The 19,091-nt window shown below is 34.2% G+C and overlaps 2 protein-coding genes across 2 annotated transcripts in view; one reads left to right on the plus strand and one right to left on the minus strand.

Moving 5' to 3' along the window:
• The window catches only part of rdgBbeta (cytoplasmic phosphatidylinositol transfer protein 1), a 512,064-nt gene that overhangs the window by 201,242 nt on the left and 291,731 nt on the right, over positions 1-19,091 (plus strand). The gene's annotated exons all lie outside the window — the stretch shown is intronic.
• Positions 1-19,091, minus strand: part of LOC141485845 (uncharacterized) — a 152,272-nt gene that overhangs the window by 10,938 nt on the left and 122,243 nt on the right. The window contains exons 5-6 of the mRNA XM_074183395.1: positions 6,056-6,223; positions 3,743-3,933 (exon numbers count right to left, since the gene is read on the minus strand). Of these exons, the coding sequence (XP_074039496.1) occupies positions 3,743-3,933; positions 6,056-6,223 (359 nt within the window). The remainder of the gene's footprint in view (positions 1-3,742; positions 3,934-6,055; positions 6,224-19,091) is intronic.

Here is a 19,091-nt window from a genome sequence, read left to right on the forward strand (position 1 = left end):
CAATAGCAGCCACTAACGGTTTCTCGAGGGGTATTGTGAATGACATAATAATTAAGAAGAAGAAGTTTAGGTTGAGAATGAACGAAATCTCGACTTTGACAAAAATCAAGATAAATACATCTCAGTTCCATACCACCAATATACGAAGAACTTTGGGAAGATTTTCAAGGAACTAGGTATGAAAGTGATTTTTAATATACTACAGAGCCTTTTGGGAAGTCCAAAAGACAAAGTCGGGAATTTGGAAAAGTCTGGAATTTACGAAATTGAATGTAAGGACTGCGATGCAAAATATTATGGACAGACAAAAAGATGAATCAAAGTAAGATATAAGGAACACATAGCACAGTTAAAATATGGAAGACCTGAAAATCAGAAGTCGCCCATCATATTTTGCAACAAAACCATTCCATAGACTTCAGTTCATTGAGATCAGTTAGACAAGTTAACAACAATAGGCAACCAGATGCCTATGAGAGTGTAGAAATAAGTAAACATAATAATATTATGAATAACGATGACGGACCAATACCAAATAGCATACTATATAGGTTGGTGAAATAATATTAATGGATTTACTGATTACTACATAAGGACCCATTGTAAAGGAATATTGTGAAATTGATTTTTATATAGCTTAAAATAGTTTTATATATGACTATAACATTTAAACACTACATAAGGACATATTGTAAAATAATAGATAGGGCAAATTAAAAAATTAATTTAGGGTGGTATACCTCTATGGTTTACCTGTATAGTATACCTGTTTAGCATAAATAGCGTTGGCTTAGGAAAGTTTCCAGTTCAATCTTCCTCTTGGAGATGATCACTTGATGATCGAAACACGTGTCGAGATGTTAAAAATAACGATTTGGTGTTGGGAAAGAACTCCAGTAATATTGATTAAAGCAGTGAATACAGAAAAGAATGGTAAAAATACGTATTCATTTAAGATAACAATTGATAAATATTACATGTTATTCATTTTAGGGTGACGAAACATGATTTTCTGTTGAGAACATATTAAGTAGTGGGGACATATTCAACTCAATTTGATTGTTCATCAAATATTGGAAATTTTTGTATTAGTTGACTTCCAAACTTTCCAGAAGGTCAAGTTTCGAACCTTTCTTCTAGCAACGAAGAGTTTTGAATTCAAGATTGAGCTCATGTTCTGCTGGAAATTAGAAGGTGAGTAGAATACGTTGAATTCTTTTTTTGGAATTTTGTAATTGTGTAATTAAATTTTTCATATGTTCTTCAAAGGTTTCTTTTTAGTTTGTAAAACATCTGTAAAACATCTGACATGAACTATAAGACAACTTTTATACTCCCGATCTATTTGATATCAATCTATTGATATTCATGCCTGAGCCATTATTGGAAATCTTCAAATAAGGTTGGCCCAGATATGTAACCGTTCTATAATTCATTCACTTGTCTCTTGTAATCAGATGAACTTCCTTTATAGCTTTACTGTATAGTTTTTTGATAGTAAAAATTGCTACCATTACCATTGTTGATCGCAAAATTTTTATTAGATTCAGTCCTTTATTGAAATGCACCTTCGACAGCGAAGCATTCACTAAAACATTTCTGACAGAACTAGACACCTTCCTGAAGCACGTCAACAACGTAAGTCCTTTCACCACTTTCACAATGAAGAAGGAAGTCCACAACGATTTGCCATTCTCAGACGTATTGGTGAAGAGGGCCGACACTAAATGGGTAACTTCTGTATATCGAAAACCCATTCACACGGCAGTGTATCTGAACCATCTGAACCACCATCAATCGACCAAGAAAAGAATCATCAAGACTCTAGTAGACCGTGCTTTCGGGCTCTGTAATACAAAGAAGGGTCTCAAAAAGAAACTAGGAATCATAAAAAATGACCTTCTACGGAATGGTTACTTCAAAGTGATGGTGGAACAGACTTTGGCTAGAAGACAACAAGAGCCTCACAAGGAAGAGAAGCCGCCACAACCAGTACTTATACTTCCCTACATCAGAGAATTATCATAAAGGATGAGAAGGATTGGGTCCAAGTATAACATCAGAACCTGCGTCAGATCTGGGAACACTATCCGTAGCAGCCACCAAACGCGAACTGCGATTCCAATAATTCCATTTACCGGATACCCTCCGAGTACGGAGAATCATACATCGGTGAACCTAAGAGGCCATTGAAAGTTCGCATTACCGAACAGAAGAAACACACATAGCGAGGAGAAACCAGCAAATCAGGAATAGCAGGGAAGTTTGGTCAAGATAACATCAAGTGGTTTCAAACTGAAATCATCCACAAGGAGAAACACGGGTTTGGGAGAAAATTCAAAGAAGCCGCATATATGTTGTTCAACAACGTATTTAGCCAAGCTAGCGTAGGGATACGTAACATATGGAAACTTATAACCAAGCGGAACACGACCGACTTACGCTAAACTGTTAGCTCCCGCTAAAACCGATGAAGCGAAGAGAGGAAAGAGGGGATATGTGAAAGAACTTGAATAACTTATGAAGAGACAGATCTCGAAGGATTAAGTCCAGCTTACCTTGACTCATGACCCATTTGTCCTTCTGACAAACGGAAGTTTTAAGGGTAAAGGAGCCAGGCTCCATCCTGTTTGAGATCAAGATGATCCACTATTAGAATAAGTCTAGTCATCATCCGAAGACGATCGTGGATACTAACAATCGAAACGTAATACAGTGAAGAAATTCAGCTTGCAATCTTCTAATTTTGAATTTTCTATTCTAGTTAATGATTTTTTTAATTTATATCTCGGTTTAATAGTTACATTTTTGATTGTTGCCTGTATTTTATTTCATTGTAATTTCAGTTTTTTTGCTTGATATAATTGTTAGTTTTTCAGCTAATCTTTTTAATTTTTCATAGATTCTTTTAGGGAGTTCAAATCAATTTATATCATATTGGACAATAGAAGTCCGGACTAATGAAATGCAAGTATTCACTAGAATAAGGATCATGCTGTTGCATTGATATGGATGTGTGGAAGAACTACGAATGATAATATGCCGAAAAAATGTAAATCGTGTTTATTGCAAATTTTAATCATTGTCAAATCCAGAAAATTGTTTTTTTCAGGAGAGATTATTATTTGGGAAAGAAATGTTTTGGTCTTCTACCCCTCCACCTTTATACAAAAAATGTGGGAGTCTTTCAAAGAAGGGAAGGAGGCAAACTGAAAGAAAAAGCCTTCTTGAAATAGATACTTTCATATAAACCTGAAATTAATTGAATCATTTCCTTTCATCTCCATAGTGAATATGATGAAAAGGTGCAGATAATTGATGAAATTCTAAAATCCCTGTAAAACACGATAGAATATCATCGACATATCTATATCTTTCAATAAAGCAAGTTTTCAATAAACGGGTTACTGTGTATTTTTCGCTCTGCCAGCACGGTACTCAGTGGGTTTCTCATTGAGAGTTGTTTTTCGGATGAACGCAATATGTCGTTGAGTTGGAAATATTTCTACGACGAACACACAGTCAACAAGTCTAATATTTCTTGTTTTTATATCGGATTCATTGACATTCCGTCTTGTTTTGCACATAATTCTCACTATTGAATAAGTGTTTTTAACTTTCTTCACCTATATACACCTGCTATTTCTTTTCCTCATCAACATTGGAAAGTTGAAACCAAAAAAGTTTTTCATGACAGCAATGTCTTCAAAGGAATATGACACACGCTATATAACTAGCTCACCTATCAGGAGGATTGTGTACCAGTGCACACTGGTCACTAATGGATATGGACGTTTCCTGTTCTGGACAGGAAATAGGACCTCCAGAACCAGGACTCCTCCTGAGTCCTTGTTGAACCTCTACCACAAAAATTCCATCTCTAGCCCCAGGACTGTACTTCATGGTTGTTTCTCTGCTGTCTTCCACCAAATCCTCAACATAAAAAAAAACATTTCAGAACAAGTTTTATTTCTCCGTGTTTCTAACGATAGTTTTGGACATGGGAGATTGAAGGACATGCAAACATTTCAAGATTTTCTTCCCTTCTCACCCATAACCTCTCCAGTGGAATGAAATGCAATAGAACGGAATGGAGTAAAATACAATTCAATAATTCATAAGTGAGATTATAACGAGCTATTGGCCAAATAAAATTTCACAAAATTAAGTTTAACTAGATCAGAACAAACAGGACGATACCAGTACAAGAAACACAAATAACGTAAAAAGTGTTTGTTTGAAGGTGATTATCAATGTTTCATGATGCATTTCATTAGTTGGAACTTTCACTGTCTGATATCACATAAACTGATTTGAGATTCCTGAAAGAACCAATAAAAAAAATTAAAATGAATAGCGGCAATTGACAATTATATTAAGCAAAAAAAAACACCCTGAAATTAAATAACAGTTGAATAAAATACAAGTGAACGTACAAAAACTGAACAAAAAATAAAAATAAAAAAAATTAAAAACAAATTCCAGGCCATGTTACTTTACGACGTTTCAATTGTTAGTACCCACAATTATCTTCGGGTAATGACTGGACTGATTCTTCGGAGAGATGACTATTTATAGATCATTCCAGTACGTTTACTTATCTCCGCTTTTTGCTTCATCAGTTCAGCGGGAGATGACTATTTGGCGGAAGTTGGCCATTTTTCGCTTGATTATGGGTTTCCATATATTGCGTATCTCTATGCTAGCTTGGCTAAATACATTTTTGGACAACATGTATGCGGCTTCTTTGAATTTCCTCATGAACAAATGTTTCCCCTGTGCATGATCTCAGCTTGCGACTACTGGTCGCACTGCGACCACTGGTCGCACTGTGTTCAAACCTGTTCTGCTATTCCTAATTTGCTGGTTTCCTCCCGCTGTGTTTGTTTCTTGTGCTCGGCAATGCGAACATTCAAAGGCCTCTTGATTTCACCGATATAGGATTTTATGCACTGACAGAGTATCCGGTAAGAGCAAGTCTTGCAGTACGCGTTTGGTGGCCTTGTTTTCGTGAGGCTGCTACGGATAGTGTTTCCGGATCTGAAGCAGGTTCTGATGTTGCATTTGGACCCAATTCTTCTCATCCTTTCCAATAGTCCTCTGATGTAGGGAAGTGAAAGCACTGGTTCTGACGGCTTCTCTTCCTTGCGAGGCTCCTGCTGTCTCTTAGCCAAAGTCTGTTCTACCATCGCTTTGGAGTATTACACAAGCCGAAAGCACGGTCTGTTAGAGTCTTGATGATTCCTGTTTTAGTCGATTGATGGTGGTTGGAACCGCGGTTCAGATACTGTCCCGTGTGGGTGGGTTTTAATTTTAAATTTTTATTTTTTATTGGTTCTTTCAGGGATTTTAAATAATTTTCTATAATATTAGACAATGGAAGTCCGAAGTAATGAAATTCAAAGTAAAAAGTATTTCGAAATATCAGAAAAAGTCTTTTTATAATATTTTTTAATGTCATATTCCTCCATTTATAATATAATGTTCTTAGTTCTTTCCCAAAAAAATATATTCTAGATATATGTTTCAGATGTATATGTTGGGAAAATACAATACAATATATTCTTGTTCATATACTTTAGTTTCTTAACATCAGTTTTCATCAATTATTATTGAAATATTCAATTGATATCTATCTTTAATTTCTCCCTAAATTTTATTCAGTTATGATTGAAATATTCAATTAATATCTTTCTCTAATTTCTCCCTAAATTTTTTTCAATTATTATCAAAATATTCAATTAATATCTCTGGATAATTTCTTCCTATGGTTATATATTGACAGTTACGGTTAAAAATACATTGAATCGATATTATTATGTAGTATCTTTGAACTGAAATTATATATTTTCTTTATGTTATATCCATATAGTTAGGCCAGTCAGCCTGTTTGGACGAATAAGTAATTAAATAAATGGCAACAAATTCGTTCTATAATTGAGCGACATACTGTATACGACAGCTGTGATAATGATTTTGAGTAGATATGTTCATATAGATAATATGCCTACATGGTAAGTAACACTTCAATAACTGAATCATTTTGACAACTCACATTTCGCTCCTCTGTTTCAACTATCAAATGGTTGTTCTTCAGAGTCATGGTGATTATGCTTCCATTGGTATTAGAGTGGTTACTGCTCCTTGTCTGGTTGTTCACTCCTATGCTATCACAAATTTCAACAGTCTCAGCATGCACCGTCAAATCAGCTTCAGTATAATTCTGAAACATAAACTTGGTCGTAATTTCACAGATTCTATCGAGAATGTTTTGCTGAAATGAAAATCTAGTTAGTTTAATGCATATTTGATCAACCAGATCAACGAGTTGATGAACGAGAAGTCACACACTGGAAAAATTATATAGAAATAGTTGAACCAAACATCATTCCTTTTTGGCGGGGGGTGATGAGAGTTAAATGCAATAAGAACATTTTTCATGTAGCCAAAGTTTGATAATATGTTCGAATGATAGCAGTCAAAAATAATTTTCTCATTTTTTTCATAAAGTAGTACCCCCTATTAAAATTATATATCAATTGCTCCTTTAAAAGATTCAGTTCATGATATGAACTGCAAGTGTCTTTATTCGATCACTAGGAGGAACCCAGCAAACACACTTGTTACATTTACGTAAATATGACATAAAATTAACAGAACATGTTTATGTAATACATTTACGTAAATACTACAATACATTTTAAAGATACTTTTACCCCATATTTACATAAATAATTTATGTGCATATGTCGAAGCTAATACGTGAAAACTTACGTCAATATAGTATATTAGGTTTCACTTGACTCCTACGTGAAGTTGTGACTTCATTATTACGTTCGTTGTGTTTTCAGGTTGTAACATCTAGACGCAATTGACTTTTTGACAGATGAGAATCTCTCTGAATTATATGTTGGTCTGTGTGAAGTTCTGTGGGAGAGGCTAGAGTGTTTGAGACATTCTTATGACGTGATACTTTGAGATTTGTATTTTTGTTGATGAGTATTTTTTACAGAAAAAAACTGTGGAGGCAGAGTTTGGTCAAGAAGTTTTAGTTTTTGAAGAATGGTTTTTCCAGTTAATGATGCCAAGTTTTTCTGTGAGCGAGTGTTATATTTGTTTAAATTTACTCACTGAAATTATATAAAATATATGTAAAATAATGTAATTAATGTTACGTCAAAAATCAGGTTGTATTTGTGGCGGACATTTCGCTATAACAGGGATGTAAGTTTTACGTAACATAGTTACATAACACGTATTATCAATTATGTAACATTCATGTCAATTTTACATAATTGTGTTTGCTGGGAAATATCAAATCTTCTTAGAAAATTTCCGGGACTCAGAACATTTCTCATTTCTAGCCTACTGTTTTATTCCAAAATTCATTCGAATGATTTTTTTACTACGTCAAAAATCTCAATTAAATTTCCATCAATTCACAATATTATGCAAAACATCATGTCAAATCACCTCATTCGCCTCTGAAACTGAATATTCACATGATATTCATATGGTGATGAAAGGTGTTTCATTATTATAAAAACATTTTTGAAAGAATTTGCCCTGGAAGCTTATGAATGTCATTATTGAAATCATTTGATGATAACTTCTCAAAATTATAGAGGGTTATAATAACAGCCATTTATAAAGTAATTTTATCAATTCAGTGCGTGTTTTCAAATGGTCAGTAACCCTGTTCCTAAAATTTCGGTTTCCGAAATAATATGGAGATGTGTCGGTCGGGTTGAATTAGTTCTTGGAATTTCAAAAGTTTTCCAAGATTTAATGGATACAGTGTGATACTCAGACTTTCTCTGCCTGAAAAGATGTTGAAGATAAAATCAATGGAAAAAAATGAAGAGCGAATTAAATATTGAAAATATTTGTTTTTATTTTTATAACACAACCAATTTATACGAATGTGTTAATTTGGAAACAAAATTAACAAAGAGTGTAAAATTGAAAAATATACAGTGCATTTCTTCAATGTCCCCCCGCCCCTTTAATTTTTTGAACGGGTCATCTCAAATAATTGAAATTTGTGATGACGAAATTAATGCATGAATACTTTATTTTGAAGTAAAATTGACGGATGAAACTTTCAAGATGGCGACTGGGCGCCATTTGGAAAAAAAAAAATAAATAGAAAGGGGGGTCTTGTGATACATCATTCTGAAGATTCTGATGAATACTTCATAATCCTAGAATATGGAGTCAATATTTTCACCTACTATAAAATGGCAGAACATTTAATAATTTCCTGAAAACAAATACATTAATATCGATATTTCTAGGAATTTTCTTTTTTTTCTGCCATATGACAATTCCAACAGCCCAATAAGGTTTGCTAAGTTATTTTTTGTTTATAAAAACGACAAAAAATGTCAGTACGACAATGAACATCATTGTTAAGTTAGAATATTCTCATTTAGTTTTCGGTTTTATTAGTAGAAAGGTACCTCGTGAACATTCTCTAAAATGGTCAATTGTCGTCCATTGGACGACGATTTTTATTTACGGTGCGACGCGTAACTTTCACGAGACCAAAAGAATTTTCAATGAACACAGTGAAGCAACACTACATTACTCCAGACAAGTAAGAAACTATTTGGATACTACTTTTCCTGGTCGTTGGATTAGCTGTCGAGGTTCTACAGAATAGCCAGCCCGCTCGCCAGATTTGACACATTTGGACTTTTTTATGGAACTGTTTAAAGTAAAAGGTGTACGAAACTGAACCTGCTTCAATATTGGATATACGGCAGATAATAATAAATATTTGTGGAGATATTGATGTTACTTTGTTCGAAAATGTTCGGCGTGAAATATCGGATAGGCTGTTCATATGTCAAGAAGTTCAAGGTAACCATTTCGAGCATCTTCTGAACTGACCTCAAGCTCATTACCTCATATTATGTAGTTGAAGGTCAATGTATTCAGGCAATTATTAAAAATTCCGCCATTTCGTAGTAATTGAAGATATTGACATTATATTATAGGGTTGTGAATCATTTGTCAGGAGCTTCAGAAAAATGTGTCACACGACCCCCCTTTCTATTAAATTTTTTTCTCAGATGGCGCCCAGTCGCCATCTTGAAAGTTTCATCTGTCAATTTCACTTCAAAATATAGTATTCATACATTAATTTCATTATCCCAAATTTCAATTTTTTGAGTTGAGCCGCTTTTTAGATGATTTATGAAATGGTTCAAGCATTGAGTATAATTTCAATTATATGCAAATAATAAAAATAAAAGACACAAAAATTAAATAATGAAAATGTACAATCTGTTGAAATCTATTTTTCAGTTAACCAGCTATCGTACCCCTACGAACGACAACTCTCAAAAGTCGAAACTTTTGCGAGCTAAGGACTAACGAGACCTTACCTTTCAACGTGTGAAGATAGAAAGTGAAAATCGATCGTCCGTCCTTTCGGTTCGAACCACCGTATCACACAGCGGTCGATTGAGTGAGTGGAGCATACCACCCACGTCAAAGCAACTGGCTACCGTTCCAAAGTGAAGCTGAAAGACTCCCATGACGAACTGATCGTTAAAATCTACGACAGAAATGCTGTCAAGTTACTTGGTTTTAATTTTTTTTTACATTTCTTTTGTCAGCCAGTAAATTATTCTTTCCATACAGAGTCAATAACATGATTCAAGAGACAAAAGAAGATCATATGCCCTTCGATATTGCATAAAGATACCACTCGGTCCATGAGAAACTTCAGTTGTGTTCAATTATATAATCATCTGTAAGATATATTGGGTTTCAAATGACCTCTGCCTAATAACGTATTTGAATGAACTTAAAACCAGAAATCCGATATTTGGATATTTTCTTCTGGAGTTTTCTAATCCTAAGTGTGCCATCTTGCAAATTTTTTTGGTTCCCTCCTCTGAATCCGGTAACATTTATGCAACAGAGAAATGATTTGTAGTAGAGAGAAGAGCAACAATTTCACCCTGTCTGGATGGATGGAATCGATTCCAGAAAGTCCCGTACTGGGCTGGAAACAAGGAACATGCCTTCTGCGATCTAACAAGCTTGCAAAACCTAGTGTTGAACAATACGTGCCATGTAGGGAGTTCGTAAGAACTCAATGGACCACAAAAATAACAATAAAAACGAAGAAGGGGAGGAGCTATAAGTGGCTCCTCGCAAAAAACGTTTCTACGTTACTGGTGAAACTGGTGAAAGAAACGGATGTGGACTGAAAAGTCCCGAAACGAAAAAAAACAAGAAAAACGTTTAATCAGAAGAATTATCTGTTGGAAAGTCCTCAAAATGATCCCAATGAGACTACTAGTATTCTGAACAACAAGCTGGATCCGGGAGATAGTTCTGCTTCACGAAATAAGCGAGTAACTCTCAGGTAATCAACATACAAATATGGAGTTGAAAAAACGTTATTTATCGCAGGTGTCCTAGGATTGACCTTCACAAATAAGGAATGGTAAGAATGACTTCGGGGGACATCAGGGTCCTTGATCGTGGTCGTGGTCAAATAAGTCCAAAAAGAACTGAGGGTGTTGGTAATCATACTTTGCCAGTGATATGAAGGGATGACTATACACGTCTCAGTAGACAGAACTTTGCCCAGAAGTGAAAAACTAGATTTCCTACAATAAAAAAAAAGAAAAAAGGCAGACGAATCCTGTCCTATTTCGTAGACAAAATATTTCCAAAGCCTTCGAAAGAAATATGATTTGAGCATACCATAATCTGGCATATTTAATAATCCTAATTAATACTATATTACTTGCAAACCTCCAATATAAAAATGGTGCTCTGACCCTTACAAATATCATGCCGGAATTTGATATTGATCTCTTATTAGAAACCTTTGGTCACCATGATGTAATTAGGGGTTGTGAGGGAAGAGTTGATTCAAAACATTACTTTCAAGAGACCCAAAAACATGTAAAATCATTCCATACTTGACGATACTACAATTCAGTAACCTTTTTGACCCACTCAACGGCATTAAAATGGAAGACATTCAGTAGGTGAGGTCCTGAAAAAATTGTCATTGGATTAGTATACATTCCTTACTATAGCTCGATACCATCAACAACTAGGAAAATGGAAGAGCTATTAAGGACCTATCGAGCAGTTGGACTATAGCTCATGATCGATTGTGTCACCAATGTACCTACACCTTGCCCATAAAAGCAGTGATAGAAAGTTTGGAGTTAGTAATCATCGTAAACGTAGGCCATGAACGTATGTCTTCATGTACATGTAACGTAGGAATTAATAGCCGTAACAATTGGTTCTAAATTTACAGGGTGTTCCAAATTAGTCGGCACCATTGCCAATTCCGTTATTATTGATGCTACGAATTCGGTTGAATAGACAAACTAGTAGCATTTTTAATAGCTTTCTGGATGTCGAAAACAAAAAAAAATCGACACTCGTGTTTTCAAAATATTTCATGGAATGATATTTTTTTCAAATGGAATACCCTGTATAAAAATTATCAACAACAAAGCTCATATCATCATTCTTCCTAAAGTTGACAATGAGCGACTCATTTGAAAATATTTTATTTTTTCCACTAGTTAAAAAAATGTTTTTGTTTTGGCGAATATAGAGCTATAAAATATCGAATAAATTCAAAAACATCGCCTTCTTGTTGAAGACTCTTGACACTACGTGTTGCTTTCAACACAATTCGGCCATCAATTCTATTAATTACAGTTTAAATATAATTTTTCATCTACATTACCATGTTTCATTTGATACACCGCATTTTTCAGGAATCCCGGAAAACAAAAATCCAGAGGTGTCATGTCAGGTGAACGAGGAGGCCACTTAACAGGACCATTTGTAGCAATCCATCTGTTTCCGACAAAGTCTCACAACATTCTTTGAACGCCATTGAAATTATATGCTGTTGCTCCATCGTACTGAAAATAGATCATCTGACAATCCCCCAGATCAAAATTATCGAAAAACTCTGCCAACACTCTTGGAAGTGTGGAAGTGTGGAATTATGAAAATCCTTCTTATTGTTCATCTCACAATTTGAAAAATTGACCACATCACTTCATATAACAATTTCTTTAGAAGTTTGGATCTTGGATCTTCAGAACTCTTGGATAACAGACGGTGGAACAGCTATTCATCTAGATAAATCTCTGATGGAATTATTTGAATTTACCTCAAAGTAATCTTAAACGTCAAATTCTGTATCTTCAGATATTACGAAACGTTTTTTAGTTCTCCTCTTCTCAAAAACTTACTTACTTCAGGTAAGTAATTCCTCATACGAGGAATTTGGGCAAATTCGGATATACTGTTGGTTATCTCGTTCACAGGCAGATGAGGCGATGACAAACATGTTGTTTGTCGTACGCTTCAGCCTAGTTTGAGGAATGATACCCTGAAAGAATTCGATTTTCAATCATGGGAAACCATGTATGTTGATGATAGAGACTACCTTGCACTGACGAGTGGCCAAACAGCCCAAATCGGTGTGCAAGTGTGTTCCAATAATCGAAAATCGATACCGGCAGTTGTATCGCCAACATTATATGCAGGAATAACTTCAGTGAAGAATCCACTGTTGGATATAATTCAACGCCCTTTGTGGTATTATCTAGGGGGGTAGTTATATACTGATAGGTATCAGTCCATCGACCTACAGTGTAGGTAAGTTGAGATTGGCCTGAACGACTTGTTCTTGTAGATAATTTGAAGAATTTTGTTATTGTTCGACAGTATCGATTACTGGATCTGCCGAATTAATGCTGATACTTCCATAAACTTATTAAATTCTTCATGCTTGATCGATCCTATTGATGTTTCATTACGAAACGTATTATTGAGATCTGGCTTTGGACTGAGATTTTATATCGTGAAAAATTGTTTTTACGAATTCTCAAATTGAAAAATTCTACGTCCCTGCTTCAGACTTATCCATCAATGCACGGAACTGCAAACATATATTAGTATTCAAGATCAGACCGATGAACAAAATTAGAAGCTACTTTTTCCAGACATGAGCCATAACTCAAACAATGCATTTTATTATATTACAGCAGATTAGCACTTGCGAGTTCAATGAAACAATGAAAAAACGCATTTAGACAACAACAACTAACAAGGCCAACCTCAAACTTCATTAGAAAAACAACTAGGTAAACAGCCGAGCGAAAAACATGGCATTCTTGATGATGATGGCTAACGATATGAATGGATGGGTTAGGTCAAACATATAGACTGGGATATTATTCCAGATTATATTGCTTGAAACTTATTTTTGTTGAGAGTCGATAAGTGTTTTGATTCGAATTTTTGGCTCAAAAAATCCCAACATTAGAGAAAGGATGACACAGCTCAAAACTTATCTTTAGAGGTGGATGATAATTTTAGATGTGCCTGCAAAAAAGTTGTTCTCACACAAACTTGCCATCTTAGTAGTTTTTTATCTGAATAAAGAAATTGAATTGAAATTTATTTCATCTGATGATTAGATAAGAATTCTTATACTTGTGATGCACTGTTTGGTAATGAACATTAATGGAGTTTTTTCCCAACACCAAACCTTTACTTTAACACCTCGACACGTGTTTCGATCACCAAGTGATCATCTTCAAGAGGAAGATTGAACCTCTTTAATCTTCCTCTTGAAGATGATGACGTTAACATGTGAAACACGTGTCGAGGTGTTAAAAATTACGGTATGGTGTAGGGATAGAATTCCAGTAAAAAAACTCCCCCTGGCATCAAATCGGAGTTTATTTTACCACAGAAATTACTAAATAATAATATTCAGGAGTTCTTATAGCTGATAATATAATGCTACGTACAGTAATGAGTATGAAATAAAATTATTGGTATTGATCAAATACACAAATTGCATATCAAAATTCTGGCAGGTACAAATCGAATCAAGATTATAAGAAAAATGCATTGCAGAATGCTTCCAAAAAGAAAAATACTTCTGGGTATTGAACCTGAGTACTATGTAATCTAGGTAATTTTACTTTTGATCCTGTCATTTCCTTAGTTCATTCTGCGTTTACTTCAAATAGGAAAATTTGTATATGAATATTTTCAGACATATTTTTATTGATACATTCATTTTGTTTACCAGCCCGCTTATAACTTTAATTTTTTGTGGTATTCGATGGTATTTCTACTGTGAGGAATACCACTGAATCAGTGGATGAATCAATTCTTTCGAATTTATTGTTAGTTCAATTGGATCTTCGTCCCAAACATTTGCTTCAAATTATGATTCTATAACTGCCAACAAAAATTGTTTCGTAAGGTTTATCCACTGTTGAAGAAATGAACAACTTAACTTGTTGAGCGTATATTTTCCTGCAAATCGTTAGAAAATGCTGGAAATTTGAAACAGGGTATCAAATTGAATATGCAATCATAGAAAAATGATAGAATTCCTGAAACAAAGAGTATACTACAGTACAATTCATTACTATTGAATGAAGGCAATTATCTGGATTCGAAATTATCTCTCAGATATAATGTAGTTTATTGAATGTAACTACTCAGTATCTACTCCAGTCAAGGTTACATCTGGCATACCTCTCTTCTTGAACGGCATCAGTGGTGTTGAAGCTGACAATCAATATATACCCTTCAGTGCAGGTTAGCGAATATTTAGTACGATTGATGTCTAATTTTGTCCGCTGGTGTAACATACATTTTGTGTGAGTACTCCCTTTAAAAAACAATACATCAAGCACTCCAGAAAATTCAGTTCAGAATCAATAAATGATTCCTACAGCACAAAACAGGTCGTTTCATTTATAATAGGTTCGTTCCAAGCAGCGTCAGAAACAGTTTCTGACAGTCAGGATTCTGCGCAGTAATGTAATTGTGTTCCAACATGAGTTTCCAACCATTAGTAAACTATCAGTTTTCTGTACCATCCAAGATTCAAACCTGTTCGAAATCTATCAGAATGGTTTGAGAATTATCTTCTAACCATCAATCTGACGCATTCGTATTCCGTATTACTATTTCTGTTTTATGTTCATGCAACTTACAAACACCATTACCTGCAAAAATTGTTATAAAATGAATTATATATTTGCTGGCGCAGGAAAAATTAGGAATTCTTTAAGTGAACCTAAAATATGAACATCTTTAATTACACAAATTATTGCGGTGACCTCCCAGTTCCATGTTGATTAGTGAATAGAATAGAGATATAAAATACTGCAACCTTCTTTTACTCTCCAGAAATACACTTGATTAGATTTATTATTAAAGAATCGAAGGGGTTATATTTTTAGGAGTGACATTCGTTGTGGAATGTTTGAAATACAAACTGAGTAGAGAAAAGTATCTTCTGTATAATTTAGTGTTCATATAGAAGTATTTGTTTTGAAAGATTTTTTTTCTTCCATGTAATTCAATGTTTATATGAAAGTAGCCGTTTCAGGAGGACATTCTTTCAGTTTGTGTCTGAAAGTTACTTCTTTGCATGATCTACACATCCATGTATAGAGTTACTTATTTTCAAATTGATTGCTTCCTTCCTTTCTTTGGAAGACTCCCTCATCCCCTTTTTTGTATCAAGATGGAGTAGTAGAAAGCCAAAAACTTTCTTTCCCAAATTATTTTTAAAGGCTATGTTGAAATTCCATGCCAAACTTCAGTTGAACTATCAGCTGTTCCAATCAGAAATTTCAAATTAATCAGAAACCAATATTTACCAGACATGCGCGTTGACAACGATTTACAAACAGTTGGAAATCTGTTTGTGACTCAAGGTTGGAACGAACCTAATGTGGTAAACATTGCTATATTCTGAACCGTAACAGATACGAAGTCGATTTAATGGGGAAAAAGCTACCTGTCATAGGAAACAATACAAGAAAATTTACGGGGATTCTCGCCCTCCTCGAGTTATACGGGAAAAACAAAAAATGCTCTTTTTCATTTTTTTTCAATGGAGTTGTTATTTCGGAGAATATCAAAAAAGGAAAGAGAAAATGTTATTGTATTCGAAGTGTACTATGACGATGTAATAATAAATATTCGATAAAACGTTTCGTGTCAACATGGCCACCATCAATTTTTTTTTAATACGAACCTGTCTTTTTTATTACAGATATTGATAAAGCAATACATTCACAATCCAAGGGTTTTATCTGAAATAACTACCATCATCCGTGACAATAATTTTAAATTATGGTTCTGTCGTTACTTCTTTTGTAAATTGTTTCGATTTCTTCATAATATAATTCAGACAACCCAATAAATTCGACAGGTAGGTACCCTAACACAATGAATATCCGTACTTTTTCGTTTTGGTAATTTTTGTATCGCCGTAATCCTTCTTTCAAGGCTTATTTCTTCCTAATCAACTATAATTCGTAGTATTTTTACAAACCTCAATCCTGGAAGTAACAAAAATATCAGTTTTTGCTCAAAATTCAATTGTTAGATGATTTGGTATATTCAAATAGCATCTCAATTCATTTACCATCTTAAACGCGTAGGCTTGGTTTCTATAGCAGGAAAAATGAATGCGTTGTTGATATCGGTTGAGAACTGTCAGACATTTATGAACATATCAGAGATGTATTGTATTCAAACGATAAAATAAGTTGTTTCGTGTTTGATATTTGTCACTGATGATGGTGGTTATTAAAAATAAAACGCTATAAAAATATCAATTAAGATATCACCCTTGGATTTTGAATTTATCACTTTAACAATATCTGTAATAAAAACGACAGGTCCGTATTTAAAAAAAGTTGATGGTGGCCATGCTGACACGAAACGTTTTATCGAAAATTAATATTACATCGTCATAGTACACTTGGAAGACAACAACATTTTCCTTTTCCAATTTTGGATATTCTTCGAAATAACAATTCCATTCGAAAAAAAAAAACCAAAAACAGCATTTTTGGTTTTTCCCGTATAACTCCAGAAGGGCGAGAGTCCCCGTAAATTTGTTTCGACTATTGTATTGTTCCCGACTATTGTATTTTTTCCCATTTATTCGTATTCGTATCTTTTACGGTTTAGAATATGGCAATGTTACCACATGATAAAAGAAACGGCCAGTATATAAATTGTGATGTTACTCAGTTATGAAAACTGAAAAACAAATACATTTACCTGATATTTACTAACCTTTATCTTGGACCGAAATCATGTAATTTTCTTTCTCATTACATAAAGCAACAGAAACTATTGAAAGCTTAAATTCCTATATTAGAAACTATTGAATTTAAAAAAGAAATTGAATGAATATTTGAATAGAACTCGCAGGAAAAAAATTAATTTTGTAATAGAAAATACCATATACAGGGTGTAACTAAATAAGTGTAAAACATTAAAGGAGGTTATTCCTTATAAAAAAAAAGATAGGATCTTTCATATGAAGAAATTTCATTGGAGCATCCCTTATCGGAGCATCCCTTAAGATACAGCCCCTTAAAGGGGGTACATAAAATTTGTATAACAATTTTTTTCACAAGCACTGAAAAAGTTACAATATTGAAATTAACCTGACGTTTTGTACTATCGAAAAGACACTTAGCCAGAAATTTATTTGGTTTACCCCATTGTTGTAAGGGGTGGAAAACGCACCCCTAAAATTTTATTCCAATGTAACTTTTTGTCTTATCATTTGTTTACCATTAAAAAAATTATTTCCGATAGCCTATTTCATTTTAAACAAAAAATGTCTTTTGGGTTTTTTGCCCAAAATAAACCATTTGCAGCAAAAAAATATTTTAGGAACAACTACAGAGATACATCGTTATAAATGCGAAAATACGAAACTAATCTATCTAGTAGGTCGCTATTAGCAATAGTGATAATTGAATTGGTATGACGCTGTCAGTTTGTGAATTTTCGAAATTGAATTAATACTAATGGTGTGTTGTTGTTCTGTTCTTAATTTGTTACTTCAATAATTCACTTGTTATTAAAATGGCATACGCAGGGGAATGGGTTGAAGGCTTCTAGAAGATATGCTGAAATGTATCATCAACTGCAACATCCTTCACATAGAATATTTGTTCGACTTCATCAACGATTACGAGAATATGGCTCATTCGACAAAAGAACGCAGGATTGTGGTCGCCATTGAGAAGTACGAACACCACAGCTTGAGGAAGCAGTAATTAATTTGATTTAAGAACAACCTACCAACAGTACCAGATAGATTTCCAGCTAAATGTTGATCATATGACGGTATTTCGAATTTTGAAAGAACAACTCTTATACCCTTATCATCTGCAACGAGTAAAGGCACTGGAAATGATTAGAAGGAATTGTGACTTTCTGAAGACGATAGAATTCACAGACGAATGTAGTTTTTCTCGGGACGATTATTAATTTTCATAATTACCACATATGGGTTGAAGAAAACCCTCACGTTATTGTCGAAACTAACCATCCTTTGAAGACAGAAGAGATATGTTTTTTATGCATGATGGGGTTCCCGCCCATTTTAGTCAAGTAGCACGTCATCATTTAACTGAAACATATGCAAATCAGTGGATAGGTCGAGGAGGACCACGGAACTGGCACGCTCGATCCCCGGAGCTCAATCCTCTCGATTTCTCTATTTGGGGCCATTTACAGCATTTGGTTTAACGTACTCCTGTTCGCGATGTAGAGGACTTAAGAAACCGCGCCATCGATGCGTGCAGGGTAATCAGAGAGACTCCAGGAATATATGAGCGAATACGTGGCTCAATGCGCCGACGTAGACATATTGAATATTAACTATGATTTCTACATGTTGTGTGTTTTGTTATTAATAAATTAGTTTTGTTTATTACCCTTCAATCGTTTAATGCAGGTACTAACTACAAAATAACAATAAATCCAGTTCGCATTTATGACGATGTATCTCTGTAGTTGTTCGTAAAATAACTGCGAACTGGTTTATTTTATGCAAAAAACCCATGAAAAGTTTTTTGTTGAAAATGAAACACGCTATCGGAAATACATTTTTAAATGGTAAACAAATAATAAGACAAAAAGTTAAATTGGAAATAAATTTTATGGATTGCGTTTTCCACCCCTTACAACCATGGGGTAAACCAAATAAATGACTGGATAAGTGTCTTTTT

Source organism: Leptinotarsa decemlineata, unplaced genomic scaffold, assembly GCF_025532065.1.
Source record: "Leptinotarsa decemlineata unplaced genomic scaffold, Ldec_3_MD MMD2_P_RNA_scaffold_2, whole genome shotgun sequence".
Lineage (NCBI taxonomy): Eukaryota > Metazoa > Arthropoda > Insecta > Coleoptera > Chrysomelidae > Leptinotarsa > Leptinotarsa decemlineata.